This window comes from Telmatherina bonti (genome assembly GCF_933228915.1).
Source record: "Telmatherina bonti genome assembly, chromosome: 16".
Lineage (NCBI taxonomy): Eukaryota > Metazoa > Chordata > Actinopteri > Atheriniformes > Telmatherinidae > Telmatherina > Telmatherina bonti.
Window position 1 is genome coordinate 17,925,526 of NC_136614.1, and position 19,745 is coordinate 17,945,270.

At 37.9% G+C, this 19,745-nt stretch overlaps 1 protein-coding gene across 1 annotated transcript; it reads right to left on the reverse strand.

Annotated features, from left to right (window-relative positions):
- Positions 1-414: 414 nt before the first annotated feature.
- On the reverse strand, positions 415-18,767 carry tagapb (T cell activation RhoGTPase activating protein b; the record flags this gene model as incomplete). Its single annotated transcript, XM_079255764.1, has 14 exons — positions 415-1,577; positions 1,746-1,827; positions 2,086-2,272; positions 2,589-2,698; positions 3,142-3,303; positions 3,645-3,799; positions 4,069-4,135; positions 4,516-4,569; positions 4,662-4,746; positions 5,116-5,157; positions 6,932-7,093; positions 9,258-9,428; positions 16,165-16,250; positions 18,696-18,767. 14 exons carry the CDS (start codon positions 18,765-18,767, stop codon positions 415-417), a joined length of 2,598 nt encoding a protein of 865 aa, XP_079111890.1.
- Positions 18,768-19,745: the final 978 nt, after the last annotated feature.

Here is a 19,745-nt window from a genome sequence, read left to right on the forward strand (position 1 = left end):
GTATAATGTAATATTTGTACTTTTAATAGCACTACTAGGAATGTGCAACTGCACACGCAACACAACACTGACATTCACTCAAATAGAAACAGTGAAAAAAAATAACACAGATTTGACTTTATGTACATATAAAAACATGAATATGAAACAGAACCTTTCCATGGACAGAGATGTGACACGCAGACACGGTGCAAAGCGAAGGAATAATGTCGAGTGCTCTCGTCACCAAAAGAAAGAAAGAATCCCGACTACATCGAACATGGTTCAGCATGTATTTGAAGGTTTTAAATCCACGACTGAGGCTCTGAAGGAATCAGAGGTTTGCTGGATTGGAGTGATCACTTTAGCTTCACTCACTGACAGTTTTTCATGTTTGCACAGCTAAATTAGTCTGCACAACTGTTCCACAGCTGATCACACATAAGACTCCTTAGCATAAGAAAAATCCTCGAAGACAGGCTGGCTGCACCTGCGAGGCAGGCTCTCATTCTGGCCTGCGGACACAGACTCAGACATGGCCCTCTGGCGAAAAGGCTGCCGCCGCTCAGCATCGTCTTGTGTTGCTTGAATGAAACAGTCCTGGTTGCATTTATACTCTGGGACAGAGTAAGTACTTGACAAGTCATAACTTACAGAAGAAGGGCGGGATCTCCTCAGCACTGCATCTTGTACAGTCATTGAGCCATACTTCGGAGGGAGGCCGGCGTTCTGCACAGCCTGCTCGTATGATGGGGGCCTGCACGGCAGCTTACTGTCCACCATCTTAAACACTTCGATTGCAGACAGAGGGCGTTGTTTGTGCAAAACCTCGTTTGATGGTTCTGCCTCACACTGGGAATCCTCCTGTAGAGTCTCACAAGGGAAGGAGTTTTCCTTCTGGGAGTCTTTCTTCAGGCTGCTCCTGCTGAAGGCTCCTAAGCTCCTGGTCCTCATTAGGACTTTAGTAGCTACTCTCATGGACTGTGACCGCTTCCTCTCGTCAGAAATTGGTCTGGGAATCTCCTGCTTAGCGCTGGTTCCCACTGAAAGCTGGCTGGTGGTGTTTGGTCTCCTGGTGGATCCTGGCGACCCCGCCGGGGAGCTGGTGAAAACCGAGCCCTCCGAGTGGTTTGAGGCAGCGCTCTCCAGCGAAGAGCACGAGCAGTCCTTGCCTATGTAGGGCTGCAGATCTGTGTTGGAGCTGCTGCTCAGTTTTGGGAAAGACAGAACTGACTTGGCTCCACCTCGACTTCTTAGCAAGAAGGAGTCGTCAGAGATCTGCTTTTTTAGAGGCTGCTCCACAAAGTTCTCCCTTCCCACAGAACAGTCGTCGTGGCTTCTGGCGTGGCAGCACATGCTGTCAAGATTAGCAGAAAGGAGGATGATGGGCTCAGAGCAGCGACGGTTAAAAGTTGCTTTTGTGTGTAAGGCGGCATCAGATTGCCAAGATGAGGTGGTTGTGCTGGGACTGAGGGAGGAGCACGAGGAAGAGGAGCCACATTCTTCAGGGGTGGACCTGATCTTCTCTCCTGTCTCCACATCTCCATCTGGGTCAGTGCTGTCATATGCAGAGTCATGATGCAGAGAGGACAGAGAGTCTGTTGGATGGAGGAGGGAAGACACGATGAGACTCTCATTCTTTTTATTTACTCAAATGCAGTTTAATTTCTGTCTCTGGAAAAAGATTTATGATCTAATAATATAAAATGTATTTCATTCCTCAAGGAAGACACGAACAAATGCTACAGTGATGTTTTTTTATTTACCTTCATCGGTATCCAGCAAACTTGGAATATTCTCTCCCAGAATCTCCCAGTTTTCAATGAGAAACTGAGTTAGCTCTGTGACCTGCAGCAAATCAGAAAAGGCATCATGGTTAATGCGATGAATAATATCAACGTCCAGAACTAAAACTGAGCACCAAATAAATCAGTCTGATAGAAATCCAGACGCAGTGCGATGCTTCACTCGGACCCATCAGTTTCTTCGGACAGAAAACTGCGCAGCTGTGATGTGACTTATGAAACCTGAGGTTTTCTGTACTGTGAACCGCAAAGCTTCAAAGCACTCAAAGTAAGAAAGCATATTCATAATGAGACTTCTCACCTTCTGCATCTTTTCCCTCTGCCCATCCAGCGGGGTGTCGTCTAGCTGCAGCAGCGTGGGGCCGATGCACACCGCCAAGTTGTAAGCATCCATCTTGTTGGTGTCTGCGCTCGCGATGATGTGATGCAACACGCAGATTAGGTACTGCAGGAGGAGTTTGTTGGGTCCCGGGAGATCATCCACCACCCTGTTTCGCGGGCACCAAAAACAGGAAGAAAAATAAACAGGAAGAAGATTAGCTTGCCGCTCTTTTTTTTTGTGTGTGATTTAAGTTTCTTCCTTTTTTTTTTTTAAGTGAACAGAATGTTAAAAAAAAAAAAAAAGGAGAAGTGGTTTTGGCTAAGTCTGCAGACAGAAAACCTTTGACATTCTGAATGGTTTAAAAACTTTTCAACCTCATAACTATTCATGAAAATACCAACGGTTCTTTGAGAAATAAATGCCACATAACGTCCACAGTGAAAGTCACTGATTAGCCTCATTAGCAGGTAATGATCGCTTACCTTGTCATTTCCACAGCTCTCTCCTGGGTGTCTTCATTGTCCAGAGCTGTCATCCACTTGTCGTAAAGTTCAGACCTCAGCAGGCTGCCAGGAAGCTCCTTCAGAAAGCTCTATAAACAAGAGGGACAAAGTGATGAGGCTAATTGCATATTGGGGGAAATAGAAAGGTTGACTAAATAAGCAATCCATTTTTTTATTTTGCAAGTGCTAACTTACACAGCTAAACAATCATGATGACTTTTTAAAAATCGATCTATTGACTTGTGTTATTAGATGTTTGCATATTCTGCTGTTTAAAGATTTTCTGATGCTTAAAGATAAAGTATTAAAGCTACTCTGTTGCAAATAAAACATAAGCGATGTTGCAGATTGTAGCATAGTAAGAAAGCTGCTGTTGTGGTAATTGTGGGAATGGTTGTCTTCTAGAATAGTAATATTACAAACGGATGCACGATCTTGCTCAAATGGAAATATTTGTTTATTCATTGCTGTTGTTTTTTCAGTTTTTTTTTTTGTTTTGTTTTTAAAAGACTGAACAACTCCAGAAACTTACTTTGAGCAGCCCAACAAGCAGAACAACTGGCTGGCCATCCAAGTCCACCTCCATGCCGCTGTTCAGCTGTTCTCTCATGTCCCTCATATTCTTGGTGTTACACGGTTTACGAAACACCCCCTCAGTGGATGGGCCTCTTTTCCTCAGAAGCACCAGCAGATCCTAAATAGGAGAAGGGAGACAGGAGAGCAAAGGAGGGAGGAGGTGAGATTATCTTTTTTTTTTTTTAAAAAAAGGCTTTAACTTTTTGCAAAAGTGCATAAACATGCAGCTCAGGTGCATACAGGCATCTTACTCCTCATCATCACTTGAAAGGGCAGATATTTAGGAGGTGGTTTATTATTTATGAAAACAGAACAGTTATTTGTTTTGTTCTTATTCAAGCCTTAAAAAAAATAAGAAACTAAATCAAAGCTGCAATTCAGTTTCAGGAAATACTTTGGTTCCAGAAAGCTTCTTAAAACGACTGACTTGACATTTAACTTGACATAAAGTTAACTTACTGCGATGGGTTTGGGAAGTGAGTATTCATCAGGGCATGTCTTGCAGAGGGATCGTCCAAAGAGCTGATTCTTGGTGCGTGTGTCTGTCCGGCACACTTTGCTGGTAGAGCCCTTTCTGAGCCTCATCTTGTTCCTTACCAGGTTCCACTTGGTTTCTAATGGATGCAAGAGGGTTATATCCATCAGTACCTTATCTTGAATGTTGGATTTTGTATTCGAGCTAGACAGCAAAGAGACAACATGTGCAAGAGACACAACTGAAGATAACACACGCTGTTTTTCTTCACTTCTTTAATCAGAGGTTTGATTTCCTTTTTCTGTCTGTGGTTTTTCTCTCTGGTGTCAATGTGCCCTAAATGGGGCCCTCCCTCCACTGAAACAGGCACACATAGAGATGTCTGCAAAAACTGACTTTCAAACTCACCAATGGGCTGCGACAGCCTCTCCTCTTGATTCAACTGTTTTGATAGAGCAGAGATCTTTGCGCCGCCCTGGCAACAAAATAAAGAAAAAGTGTTGTGGTGACGAGCAGGCAAGAGGAACATGGGTGCACAAGCAAGTGCAGAAAAGGAAGAGGCTCTCTCTCTCTCTCTCTCTCTTTCTCTCTTTTATTTAAATCAGCTCACACCCATCAGCCAACATGCATGCTAACACACAAAGAATTTGTAGTGATAGAATTAAACAAAAGGAAGATAAAATCTTCAAATATAACCTTTTCAGGGTATCAATTGAACATTTCTTGCAGTAATATTTTTTTCTGAAGCTCTAATATGAACCCTTGTGGCCTTATTTAGCTTTAACTTAAAGGCACAGCTGCGTATTGCCAGCATTTCGTATCACACAAAGCCGACAGCTTAAAGCTGTTACCTACCTCAAGTGGAAGCTCAATCAGTTGCTCCATGCCAACTCCTGTCAGAGTTTTAGTCTAAAGTAAAAAGCAGAAAAAGACTTTGAGAAGTGCTTTTATGTAAAAGTTACTCTGCTTTCAGTCGGCAACGTGGACATGAAGAGACTTACTGCGATGCTGCCACTCAACACCTTCATCAGGACGTCTGGAGGAGAAGAAGCACGACCAGTTCTCACTTTTGCGTCTTTAATTTTTCTGTTATAAGGAGAAAAAATACATTTGTTCTGAAATGTAGTCATATTTGCCTTCATATTAGATCAATAATGCTTGTAATTTGAAGTTTGAATAGCTCAACAAAACATTAAAATTATGTAACCTGTTGGTTTTTTTTAGCAAGGCAAGAGCAAAATTAAAGACATAATGCTATCAAATATTATTCTTTATAATACATTCTGATTATGAAAACATCCATTGCCTAAACTAATCAAAGATAGAATTATAGGAGTTTTTTTTTTTCTGGATTTGTACAATGTACTTACTTACTGAAAAAAGGATTCACATTCTGTCAAATCTTAATAAAAGCTTAAAGAATAAACAGCTTGTTGACATAAAGATCATTCTTACCTGTGAAGAGTATCTAACCAGCGTTCTTTCACCTCAGGCGAGCTGTAGGCAAAATAACAGCATGGTAGGAGTTACTAATCCACACAGAGAAACAAACGAGCTCTTAGATGGTAGTGGGAGGACTGAGACAACGTGTGCACCCACGGCCTCTTTTAACAACTCTGGTGGAAAGTGCAACACAGTCATGGGAACAGGAAGCAGCGTCACGGCTTGCCCCGACCAGACACCTTCCACTTCCTCCAGAAAGAAAGTAGTTTTGTTGTGGCTTAGTGTCCATCAGTGGAAACAGGATGACAATGCAGTTACATGTGCCTACGTGTGCACTTGTAAGGCTTTCACCTTTTAATAAGCTAATTTCATGCTAGCTGTTTCTCACATTAGGGCAGAAAAAATGTCAACAAAACACTAAAGCTTCCCAAAGGCTCCCCGAGCTTCTCTGTGAGACTTTCATGTAATGAATCATTAACAAAGTCCAAGTATTCAAAACCAATCTGGGTATTCATCAGCTTCTTAGAAAACAATTTTGGGTTCAAAACAGCTTCAGAGTAGTTGAAATGCTTTTTGCGAGAAGTGTGGGAGTCCCTGAATAACATAAATTTCTCATCTGATGCCACTTCAGTGTGTCTCTGATCAGAAACTCACAGCACAGAGGAATACATATCATTCATTTTCAGCCCATAACCGTTTCAATGCCAAGTATGAGTAAGATTCCTCCTGCACTTAATCCTTACAGTAAATGGCTGTGCTTCTTGATAAAGTCAGCTGATGTTAATCCCCTCACATGGAGGTTGGTTTGGCAACCAGCACTATACTTCCCATTTTTGGCTTTTTGTCTTGTGATGCTGGAAGAAGAACTTTCTATCTGCTACTTCCTCTCTTTCTGGAGGCCACAGATCATATGACCGTTTACTATATGCGAGTATATTCAATTAAAGAGTCTTAGAGTTATTGACCCTAACAGCTTGCAGAAAAAGTGATATTTGAAAAAGAAACAGAAAGCAGCAATTTTAGCTTTTAGCTTTTTTAATAGTATCTGATGTACACACTTTGTCCAGCTCTGAGTTTTCACTACCGATATCAGTCAATACCGATGTTTTTAGAGCGAACATATCTGGAAAACTATACATGACATCTCCTAAATTTTGTCATTTTGAGTTAGAGACTGAGCTTAAAAGTTTGATGTATAATATGTCCCAGTTGTGTAAAAGTTATGTCATTAAAATAGTAAAAGCCGATGCCGATCATTTCTGACGCTGCATTTTAATGTCAGAATCAGCAAATAGTATCGTTACGCCGATAATATCGGACATCTCTGACATAAAGTTTATATTTGCATGCACATGTTGTTTTGTCCATGCAAGAAGCAAAACTTGTATTGTTTCTGTCTTATTTTGTCTTTTTAACTAGTTTGTTGTCTTCATTTTAGTGCTTTTAATGTTATTTTATTTTATTTTACCTGTACAGCACTTTAGTTACTTTGAGGTATGTGAAAGTGCTCTACAAATAACGTTTTGATTGATTGATTGATTGTTAAACAGCTTGAGAAATAAAGTCTTTCTTGCTTACATGTCTTTCTGTTAAATGTGGAGCTATGTGGAATGTGCTCAGTAAAATTCCCACAAGCTGCTTTTCTTTAGACTGTTTTCTCCTTTTCGTCCTGCTAAAATGACATCAGTTTGCAGAGTCCACTGGTTGTTGCATATACATGAAATATATAAATAGCCATCACATGCAGCTACACACACCAATGATCATGCTTAAGGCATAAGTAAATGCTGTTGTGTGTATGTGAGTCATCAGCTGTGTGTCCTCTCACCGAAAACCCACAAGGCAAAAAGTGAGAGCCCATGCCAGCATGAGAGTCACCCTGAAGTCAATGTCACCATCATTGTCTTCATCCTCTAGCTCATCCTCAAACCCGCAAAGCCAAACATCCTCCAAGTTCACTCTGTCTTTCAGACGGTAGCTGGAGGTCGACCTGTAAGGACAAAAGCAATAAGAAGAGCAATTCTCTTGTTAGTACGTTCTGAGTTCTAGTTTTTGGTGCATGTTTGTGATTACACTGCAGTTCTGTTTATTTCTGCCCACAGCTTTAACCATTCATTCATTCATTATCCTAACTGCTTTATTCCAACAAAGGGTCGCGGCAAGCTGGAGCCTATCCCAGCAGTCTTTGAGCGAGAGGCGGGGTACACCCTGGACAGCTCACAGGTCCATTGCAGGGCTAACACAAAGAGACACACAACCACTCACGCTTACACTCACTCCTATGGGCAATTTAGACTAACCAATTAACCCAACAATGGTGGGAGGAAGCCGGAGAACCCGGAAAGAACCCACACATCCATGGGAAGAACATGCAAACTTCACACAGAAAGGCCACAGTTCAAGCCCACCGCCACTGCCGAGGATCGAACCAACGACCTTTTTGCTGTGAGGCCTTTAACCAATTTTAGAATAATGATTTTAAAATAGATTAATTTCTTCTCACAAGCAACTTATGTTTATGTTTTTTGTTTATTTGTCTTTTGAGAACATTGATTTTAAACTTTGACTTTAAGATGAACTTCAAAACATCTGAAGTCAAGTTTGATTTCTGTGAAGTACACAGAAACACAGTGGCCTTCAGCAGTCTGAGACTAGGCGAAAGAAGCTGTTATTTGGCTTAGTGTTTGTTCATTATACTAAGACATCAGAACATAAATTTGTTCTCATGTCTGATTAAAAAAAAAAAGCTTCAGTCAGATCAGTTAGAAAATTCCCTGCACAAACATTGTTAAAAATGAACAAACTCCTTTGTCGCTCTGTGAAAACAAGACATGCAGTGGTGGATTCTGAATGGATGGCCCTGTTAAAAAAAAAAAAAAAAAAAAAAACCAGCTTCCACAAAAGTGAGTATGAATGATTAGAGAGAATAATCATTATTTTCCCACAACACCTCGGCTTTAAAAAGCATTTGAACATGACATTGCAGACCTCTATGTGTCTGCAGCAGAGGCCTGCTGAGAGGATCCTGGAGCGCAGATAGATTGGAAGAAAAACTGAGTATCCATGCAAACAATAACCTTGGGGGTTCAGAAGGAGTTATATTTTAGAAATAATAAAAAAAATAATGAATAAAAGAAAAAAAAGATGGGTTGTAGAAACATACAGATTAATATGTCAGAACTGTTATTCAAGAAATAGTTGAGAAACAACTTTGTTACATTTTCTAAATTTATAAGTGCTAACATGAATTACATAAATCTTTAACCATTCTACAACCATTTTAATTACCAAATAAAAGTAACCTTTGAACATTTTATTTAAAATGAGTGAAATTAGCAACCAAACACAAATCTATCCACATGTGACTTGATGCGTTTGATGTCTTCACAACAATCTAAAGAAGAAAATAAAAAATGAGTAACACCGCTTACAATCATCTCCGGAAGTAATGAATGCTCAAATACAAACCAAAGGAGCTTCAAAAGTCTGTTTACTGTATGGTAGTGTTGTCCCAGCTGTGCACACCTACAGGAACAGTGGGCAGGTTGTGGTACAGAGATGACTGTGATTATCCTCCCACACAGCATCTATAAAACTTCCATCAACTTTGACAAACATTTCATCTGAGGTGAGAGATCACTTGTTGTTGGCCTTTTATCTCATTGTAAGACTGATTTAATTTTCCCATTAAAGGCAAAGCGCAAGCTGCTCAAATACAAGACTAGTATTATGATGGTGCAAGATGTTGTCACTTTAGAACAGAGAGCAATGGACCAACAGGTTAAATGGATGTATATTGAAACAAATTTGTTGGATGAACACATTTTTTAAAATCGAGTTTCCCCTCATGTGACTTCACTCAAAGGGAAGCACCATGCTTTCTGTTTGTAATCTGAATTGATTAAACACAAAATTTCTGTGTTAGTGGGAGATTCCCCAACAGTCCGAGTGTGCAGTCCAAAAATACATTTTCTTTTTACTTCCTCTTTTACTGTGCACTCAAATAGTTCAAACATTTCCAACAGAATTTCTTTCAAAATACCACTTTAGCGCTTGCTAACTTTCTTTCACTTTTTGCTTGAGATTAACCAAATGTTTCTTAGTAAACACATGTTGTGAAAGGCATCTGTTTTAGAAGTATGGTGATAGCTTACTTGAGTTTAGCAAAGACGAGGACATCACTGAAGAGGAACAGGTGTCTCTCCCTGGTCTTCGTGCGCTCCGTGACCTGAACGCATTCATCCAGAAGCAGCTCTCCGTTCTCGCTGGTCAGACCGAGGACAAATGGACTCTGCTCCACAGACACCCAGCATGGAGCCTCCTCCCTGATCCAAAGAACAACACACCAAATCCAAGCAGTTCAGAAGGGACAGCCCACAGCCAAACTAGTTCAGGGCTGTACACTATTTCAGATAGCCTTCTAATGCTTTCAGATCACTTGTCAAGACATCTGGACCTTAAGGATATCACATTCATTGCAGAAAATGTCCTTTAAAGAATAAAGATGATCATATCATTGAAATTAGCAAGTGGGGGGAATTTACCTGAAAGTATATGAACTACTCAGCATGGTATTCAAAACATAACTAATTTGAATGTTGTGTCTCTTAAACCACAACACATATAATGTTCATGGGTTATTATGTTGTTGATACGTTTTTAAAGTTATTGTGTAGATTCTTTTTTCCCCTCTTTATGTAGACCTTTGGAAGCAATACAAGTTTCAGACCGCCAGTAAAAGGACATTTTATGTGATGGTAAGCTTTGCAAATGTTTCTCTTTTAAAGCTGGGATAGGTAACGTTGGGGAGCTGGCAAGATCTGAAAGTGGCACCCTGTCTTGGCTCCTTCCCCTTGTGTGATCCAAGGCCTTTTTCTTACATCCACCATGGAAGTTATGTTTTTACCTTATCTGTTTGTGTTCAAGATAACTCAAAAAGCTATGGATGGATTTTAAGGAAATTGTCAAGAGTTGTTGGAAATGTGAAAAGGAAGAACAGATTTAATTTTGGTGGTGATCTGGATCACAGTTTGGATCCAGGAATTCTTTTAAAGGCGTTGGCGGAAGTTTGCGCTCTCCAAATGCTTGTCTTGTTGACAGCTTTTTCCACCAACCAATTTCTCTTTATTGGCTGTTTAGCGAGAGGAGGCAAATAAACCAAGCCGGGTCGGGAAATCCTTTCTGCATTTTCTCAGCTATAAAGAAGCTTATGAAATATAAGAAATGAACAACTTCAATTCGGCCTGAACGTTTTGATTGGTAAGAGTTTTTACAGATTTACAGTAAACTCAGGGGTGTAACTATATTTATCATTGTTCATGATTCCAAAATGTATCAGAACGGGGAACCACTTCACCAAGAGTAAAAAAAAATATCTCTGAGCAAGATAACCTACCCCAGCTTTAAGTAATGCCTGATCATTTCCCCCCGTGAACAATCTAAAACCAAAGGAAAAACTTGCAAATAACAGTTTCTCATTCCTGTTAGGAAAACGTCCATTTGACCTCAGTCGATACACTTTAAAGCCCTAATTTGTGTTAAAAAAGGAGTGGACACCACATTTCTGAGTGGAAAGAGGATATCCCTCTTCAGTAGATACTGCAGTCACTGCATAGGATACCTGTTGTTGCTCATTTAGTTTCAGCTACAAGAATTTCTTTTTTTCCCCCACATGTTTTCTATAATTATACAATATGTGTGGAAGAAACTCACAAGCATAGAAGTGGAAAGTCAGGTTATCATATGCAATGGAACATAAATAAAGTGTAACACCAGCAACTAGATAGTCAGCTGTATAGTGAATATCATTGAATTTTACCTACTACTACTACTACTACTCTACTTCTAATTGATTGTTTTATGAGGGAACAGGGCAGCTAACCTATATTTATAAGAAACTACACTATCCTTCAGACCAAAGGCATCACAATGATGTTTCTAACCACATTTAATATTAATTCAAAGTAATTGTATCAATATAGATGTAATAAGGAAGAGTGAGCTACAAGGCTGCTAAGCTAGCTAGGGTTAGCTAGAAGCTAGCTTGCATAAAATGATGATCACTCTGGAAAGCTAAAGATAAAAGAAAGCCACAGATAAAATGTCATGTGTAATTATTATAAGTGATAATGCACTATGAACATATGTTTAACAGAAAACAATTACACATTTCTTATTTTTCTATAAAAGAAAATTTAAGCTTAGCACGTGAAGCCAAACATCAAACTTTTCTCCTTTAGTAAATGGCCTGTATGTTAGACCTGAACCACGTGCGTAAAAGTGATACAATGATGTCTACGGGCATTAACACAAAAACATATCTAACTTAATAGACACCAAATTTTATTTTTTTAAAAAGTAATCTTTAATGAAACGCTTAGTAAATATTTCCAATGAGACGCTGGTCTTTGTAGACTAACTTGCTCTATCTGAAGACTGTGCTTTTTTTTTCCGAAAATAAGTACATAATTTAGTAAGATGTAGCCTTTTTTTTTATTATTATTCTTATATCAGAGCAACAGAGGTGAGTAAAAAATATAATAAATGACATTAGGCAAACCAGGAACATGGCTTGGCTGAGCGCTAACCAAACCAACTTCTTTTTCTCTTAACTATGAATATCAATAGTTTCCTGAGTCTGTTTTTTTCCCTTGAAATAGTAATTTTATGCATTGCTTTGCATATGGCAGCTTATAAAAGCAGACGGTTAATATCTGTATCGGTATTCTTCCAAGAGAAAATTAAGACAAAATGTGTTTCTAAATCCATGACAGGCTATTTCAATGTAAAAACTATTCAAATGTATTGTAATTCAACCCTCACACATAATCTACAGCTACCCCAACATCTAATTGGTCACAAAGTTCTGGGTTAGAACTTTCATGGTAGTTGTCTTTTGTTGTTGACCTTTTGCATCTCAACCAAGTAAACATGCAGATAAAACTAAGAGTTTATTCTGAGATTGTGAAACCAGAATTGGGTTGTCTTCCCACTGCCTTTTGGTTCAGGGCAGAAATTCAAATAGTTTTTATGCAGGTACTTCCCCATTACCCTTTGTGTCCCACTTAAAGTGACACATAGAATACCAGTAAAGAACAGGAGGAGAATTCAGGGTGATCTCACCAGCAACATAAACAATGTACAGAAAGTATCTCTAAAAACTCTGTAAATATGAACCATAGTTTTTCACTTTTATTAAATACAAACCATCAGTGTTTTAGACATTCTTACTGCCTATAAACACTGTCAAAGTTAGAAGACTTAACTATGGGAATACTCTTTTTGAGCCACAGCTTAAAGGAGTTATGTATTTGACGTCTCAAAACTTTCCATTAAATCTTTCTGCTGGAAATAAAAGCTAACTTGTTATTAACAGAATGAAAACTGTACAGACCAGGAAGCAAAGACAGATATGCTTAATTTTCTTTAAGTTTTACCATTTGAATATTCAGATAATTGAAATATAACAAAACAATATTAATGTCATAACTGTTTATGTAGTTTTATTTATTGTTAAGAATAGCAGGCCTAGGAATTTTTCTAATCAGCGGCTACAGAGGTGTTGCACATTAAATAAAATTTATATAGACAGGTTATTACAAAGAGTCACGTCACTATAGCGTTGAACAATGTCACCTCAGTAGCCAATCATTTTTTATCTGGTGCCCTTGTGGCATGCCCTGAGATCTGCACACACGCACACCCACACACACACACACATATATATATATATATATATATATATATATATATATATATATATATATATATATATATATATATATATATATATATATATATATATATAAAACTTGAAGTAAAAAAAAAAAAAGACATAAAAAACTGGATAATAAAACTATGGTTAGTGGGGCTTCTTTTGTAGATTTAACTACATATGGTTAAATAAATATATAAAATATTTTTCTGAGGCTTTAACTTGATAGATTGTCTGAGTTTACGTCAGTGGAATTCCCATTGTAGTAAAACAAACACCCACAAGCCCACCCCCATCACAGTGTGTGAGCGTGTGCGAGCGCTGGTTGGATGGATGTATGAAGGTGGGATGTGTCTGACATTTGTCTCTTTTCACTTTTACATTCTCGCCCACTGTTCTGGTGGTCCTCATGCAGCAACGTGTGATAACACTGTAAAAGGTTAGATGTCATTAACAAAAGGGGGTGATGCAGAGCCCACACGTCTGTCTCAACAAGGATCTGAGCTCGTGTACCTGTTTCTGATGATGCATCTGAGCTTTTTGGACTGAAAGTTTATGTTGTTGGATCTGTTTTTTTTGTTTGTTTGTTTGTTTTTTTTACAACAAAGTATAAGTCAGCTCTGGCTTATCTTGAAAAAAATGAAAAACGAGCTAAATAGATATGAAATTTATGATAATTGCAACTATAATAGTAATTTCCATAAGGGATAAAGTCCTCTGTTTTTTATTTCATATAGTTATTATTGATGTATCCTGAATGGTATATAATGACTCAAAGTAACAACTCATCTGGACCAATTCTCAGCATTCACTAATAAACTTTCATTTTCCTCTTTTACAAGTTTTTCTTTTTCCAGCACTAAAAATGAAGATATAAAAGCAATATCAAACATCTCTCAACCCTGATGTAAATTGTTGGAGAGAGCTTTAGTTAAATGTTTAAACAAAAATCCACTTAAAATGTTACATTGACCTAATCAATCAGTTCATGTTTCAGATTGAATATTGGAGCCAAGTGTCTAAAAGTAATAAATAGGAATATTAAGTTATACTAAAATGTAGCAATCTTGTAAATGTAAGGCACAATTTTAAATAATGTCGGCCTGAATGTCATGCAGCGTGACAGAGATATATTCCAGTACTCATTTTCAATAAATGATGTTTTTCCTCAGAGTTGTTTGAATCAGAACAAAGGCAGGACTTTGAAACGTTAAACACTTCAGCCTAAAGGAGAAAAGGAGACATCAAGGTGTTAAAATTCAAATTCTCACTGAGTTATGAAAATGTTAGTTTAGAGTTTTACTTTGTATGCAGGCTACTGTGTCAAAACCTCAGTGTAAATCCCCGCAGGGACATCTGTGTTTGTGGCCTGAGCAGAGTGGGCTGTGAAGCCTGCAGAGGTGATAACATGTTGACACCATGCCGTTGCTTGTGACACGTGGAAAGATTAGGGGTAGAGATAGTTTCTTTTTCTCTGAGGGGCTTTTAGACGATACTTTAGGTTGTATTTCAGAGTGCTGCCATCTGTACGTTGGGGGCTGCATTGAAAGGAAACTGAATAACTTAGGCTGACATGTTTTAGGTTTAACAACACACAAATTAATCCTCAGTTTAGATCATTCATGTCAAAACATCCAACATTACAGGAGTTCATGGGTTCAGTCCCAATGTGGGGCAATTAGAAAAAATGGCATTTGTGCTATTTTTTTTTTTTTTCAATTTCTTATACTCATGCAATTTCATTTCAATCATTCAGCATAGTTCAATAAATGGGCATTTACAGTTGCTATTATTTCAATAATATCTGTTTCTAGTTTTCTTTTAGTTCATGTTTAATCAGTAACAAGTCTTTTCTGACCTGCCATTGTGTGGTGCCTCTTCCATTCCTCAAGTTTCATACAAAAAATTCACACATAGCAAACAAAGAAGCAAAAAAAAAATTGAAATTGAAATTTAAAAAAAAAGAAATGTAAAAATCTCAGCTGACATACTTCATAAATTCACACACATTCATTCATTTTCTATACTGTTTAAAACAATTCAGGCTTACAGGGGGGCTGGAGCCCAGCAGTTAGCAAGCAAGAGGTAAATAAATAAATAAATAAATACATTTTTCTAAGAAGGTGTGTTTCTCTGTTGTTTTAATTAATACATTTAGTCAGTCACTTCTGTGACAAATGAATTAACCCTTTATTTGAATTAACGTAGTCATCACGTCATATAAGACACATATAGTTAGTTCTTTAAGAATCCCAAACAAAGGGAAGTCTTAAAGCAAATAACTTTGATTTTTCATGTCATGTCTGTCTGCTGGTTAGCATTATGGATTATTATTATATTATGTCACCTGGAAAACAAACGCAGGTTGATTGTTATAATACGGAAGCAAAAGGGCACGAATAAGTGATTTATGTTGATGTAATGTGATCATAACTACATTTATCATTTTGAAAATGACAGAATGGAATTGATCAGAGATATCTCTTAGGTTGTTGTCTTTAAATTTAAGCTGAGCAGCTTTAATGATGCATAAAATATATATATATATATATATATATATATATATATATATATATATATATATATATATATATATTTTTTTTTTTTTTTTTTTTTTTTTTTTTTTTTTAGAATACCGGTAGATGCTTTTGTGTTACTCTTTTGCAGCTGAGACCTTCTGCAGCGCATATCTTATTAGTTTCTTTCTCTTTTCTTGTATTTTCATTCAGTTGTATTGTCTGCGTCAGCTGTTGCAGCTGCTGCAGCTGTCTGGCAATCACACCTGCAGACTGGCCATGAAACATCAGCGTTATGTCACCTGTCATTTCTGTAGTTTCCTGAAGCTTCCTTATTAACCACGTCGCTGAGGTTTGACCTTTGCTTTTCTGATGAACTCACAGCTAAATGATTCTGGTTTTGCCAACTCACTTTTTTTCTTTTTTTTTTTTTATCGTTTTCCTCTCTTGTGTCTGCTGCATTGACTTTGTCACTTCTCTCTTGTGTTGTGCATCTCACAATCTTTGACTCTCAGTGAGATTGTAATTAATTGCAAACTCAGTCAGTCATAGATTTCCGCCCTAATGAGTTACACGACACATCTCCTTCATCACTGCTGCTAAGATGCCCCAATAAGCTCTTTACCCACTCGCTCCACAACACAGAATTGAGGTGGATTATGATTGCAGCTCTCAGCCACATGTCAGTGACGCTTTAAAGAAAATTTACAGAGGAAAATGCAACTGGGATAGGTTCCAGCTTCTCACGACCCTAAATTTCACCAAATGTTTTAGAAAATGGATGGATGGAAATGCAACTACAGTATTTAACCCTAACAGAAGAATATGCACCTGATAGGAGACCACGGTATCCCCAAAGTCTTCCCAAAGACCAAGGATGGAGCTGAGCGTCGTCTCTGAGCCAGGTGTCTGAAGTGCTGTGTGAAAACAGTAAGGAATGGGTCAGGTTAGTACAAAATCCAAGCGACTGTATTTATTTTAGTAATAGTTGTAGTGGATAGAAATAATGGATAATTTGCAGTGACTTCTGTTTCATACTTTCTGCTTGTCGTCAAACCAAATATCTTTGAAGTGAGGACTGAAAAAAGATATTTTATCACCACTTCTTTTTCAAATGACTTTATATAAAACTAGCAGATCAATTTAAATGAGACAAAGGTTTTATGTCACCTGTCTTTTATTCATATATAGACTCGACAGAGAAAGAAAAGCTTTTGTTGAGTTTCAGAACTGTAGGAAGAAATAAGAGTGGGACTAATTGCAAGAGGACGTCTGCTCTCTCACTTAAATAAAACCATTTTTCTTTAAATTTAGCAGTTTATGGCTCTTTGCACTGCTAACTGCTGCCATTCAATGATTTGTCAGAAGAAGTAAATTTGAGTAAATGTGTGAAAAATATCAATTCATGTGTGTCAGAATGCAAGTTTATCTTTAAACTTTAAATTGCATATGAAAGGGCTGTCTGTTTATCTTTTTTTCTATTTGGATTTAATAAGATTACTAAAAAAAATAAATAAAAAAAAAACACTCACTTCATTCTTCTACTGGAATAAAATAATAAGTAAAATCTAAAAATAACACAAATCACTTACAGTTGCCATACTAACAACTTGGTTGGCAGAAGGACATATTATACATATCTTAGCTCCCAGTTGTGCTTTAGTACATTCTTCCTTCTCCTCTTCTATTGTAATGTCTTCATGCAGGTCCTCTCCCTTTGCATTCAGTCTCTCTAAAGATGAGTCAGTAAACCCATCTACCAGGTATTTACATATTTAACAAATTAAGCCTTTTGCTAGATAATTCATACTCATCAGGTTTTCAGACGTACAGGTAAGGATGCAAAATTATTTGTGTTGCTGTGTTTTAAGAAAACTTCCTTCATTTACATTTCATTTATTTTAGCTTCACAAATCACATTAAAATACAAAGACACACCAATAAATACATTGTATACTTGAACTAATTTGGACTCCCTAGAAGCTATCTTTGCTTATAAATGGGAGGTAAGACCTGACAGTTTACCATAGACATTTAATAGCAAAACAATCCCACAATTTCCACCCCAAATCCCCTAAAACTTAGATCCCCAGATTTCCTCAGGTCCACAGATACAAGACCTCTACACAGGTATTAATCGTAAATAATTGAAGAAAGGTTGACTTGGTATATTAGAATGGTATCATAAGATTAATCAACAATTTCTTAAAATATTATGGGGGAATCCATAGAATCTATAGCAATAATATAATACACATGCTGCAGGGTGTGAAGGTTTCCTACTTTTTGTTAACTTTTTGCACAAGCTTTAAACCCCTCCCCCCATGATGTTTCTGGAGTACAAGTCATTTGTCTATTTTAGACTAAGGAAAGACAAAAGGGACATTTATGCTCATTTCTAACATGAAACCACACAACAGTCATAATTCTCACTGTAGGGTTGTTTGTATTCATTGTAAAAGTCCTTTATATAAACTGGGTCCAGGTAATTAGAGAAAGGCAAAATTAGCTGAAGTTTTAATTTAGCTTGTTTTAATGTTTGTTTAATCTTTTCTACAAAGACCATAAAAAGACTGTTGGTTAAAAAAATTTATCTTACCAAGGTTTTTTATTTTTGTTAATGATATGTGCAGCAATGATTGCCTACTTTTTTTCTCTCGTCAATCAAAAAACCCATTATGACTGCTGTGATTTGTTAATTATGCAAAAGTTAATGATGCATATGATCCAGCAGCTCATCAGTGACTGGCTTGTGGATGATAGCTACCCTACATACGTAGAGAAGCCACAGAGGTCCATCCTTGCGACCAGCCACATTTTGTGTGCACCTCAGAGGCTTGCAGTAAATTTCACAAATGGTCATCTTGGACTTTGTCAGAAATGGGTGTTTTCTTTAAATTCCTCCTTTTCCTGTTTCTGCTAGACTAAGGAAGTAGTTTTATTTTACTTTGTTTTGGTATTGATTACTTCCTGTAAACTACTACATTTGATCTTAATTCCAGATGTCATACAGAAGGAAAGTTCTGAGATCTGAGATGCTTTCACTCATCTTTTTTTAAATTTTTGGGGGGTTTTTTGTTATTTTTTTGGAATAATCCAAAGCTAGAGTGTCACTGATATGATTGTACATTCTTTACCTAAAGCTCTGATTAAATTTAGCTATTGACAGACAAGCAGAAAAACTTTTTTTCTTTTTTCTGTGAGACCTTAAAGCAAAACTCTCTTCTCTCATAAACAGGTAATTAAAGTTGCTGATGTCGGTGTCAGATTCACGACCAATTAATATTAAAGACTCACACTTTGTGCTCATCCACAACAGGATCTTACTCATTTTTGCCTGTAAATGATGGATCAATACTCACAGGATGCAGAGAAGCTGCAGCATCATCATAGCTTCCTCTCCTCATGGCAATTCCATAATCTGTAGGGTCCATCAGAGTGAGGCCTAGACCTGCTGTAGTTTGTGTAGTCAACGCTCCGTTTGCAGAGTAGCGGCGATGCAGTTTGCATCCCAGTTTGAAGGCTGCGCTGTGAATGAACCAGAGGAGCCCAAAATGACGCCCTCCGTTCTGCAAAACAGCCCTTACTAAGTGGTGCTAATGAGGATTTGAACAAAGGAGGCCTGGCGAGCACACAAATGAGGAGAGGAGTTTTTGTGCCTGACCTGGACCTACAGAGACACTGTGAACTGAGCTACCAACCAAAACTCCAACACTGGCAGCCACCCCCACCCAACAAAACCCTCTTCAGCCATGCCCTCCCTCTGTGCCTCCATCCCAGCCTGTGCTGTTACGCTTCAGTGGGGGAGATTCCTCCCATAATGAGACTGCCATTCGTCCTAATAGGACCTGCCACCTTGTCCCCATTTCAAAACTAATGAGGGTTAGATGACGTGGGTGCTAATGTCTCCAGAAAACATGGTCTCATAGATCAGTTCCGTGTTCCTGGTATGTGCAAAACAGGTATGTGCATCGCTGAGTTTCCCACTTAAAGCTAACAGAAAATCTAAGTTATGAATCATCAATCTACTTTTTATTTTCACACCTTGTGTGCTTGTGTGTTGGTGTTTTTATCACTTACAAAATGTCATGCTGAAAATCTAAACATAGAAAAAGAGAGCAATTGAGAATAATAATAATAATTAAATTAATAATAATAATAATGAAAGAAAGGAAACCCGATAAAACTTTAAATCTGTGACCCAGGACACACTGCAAGAAAAAGTAAGCTTTGACTCAGACGGACCAATCATAGTTGAGCCCCAGATCCACCTCCTGTCCCATTTTCTCATGCAAAGTACACAACCATAAAGGACGTTTGTCCCTTTAATAATATTCCCCCAAAAGAGACATGACCTGTAAAAAATCATTGTTGTCATGGAGCTACAGCGCAGTGGTAGTTTGTGCAGGCGT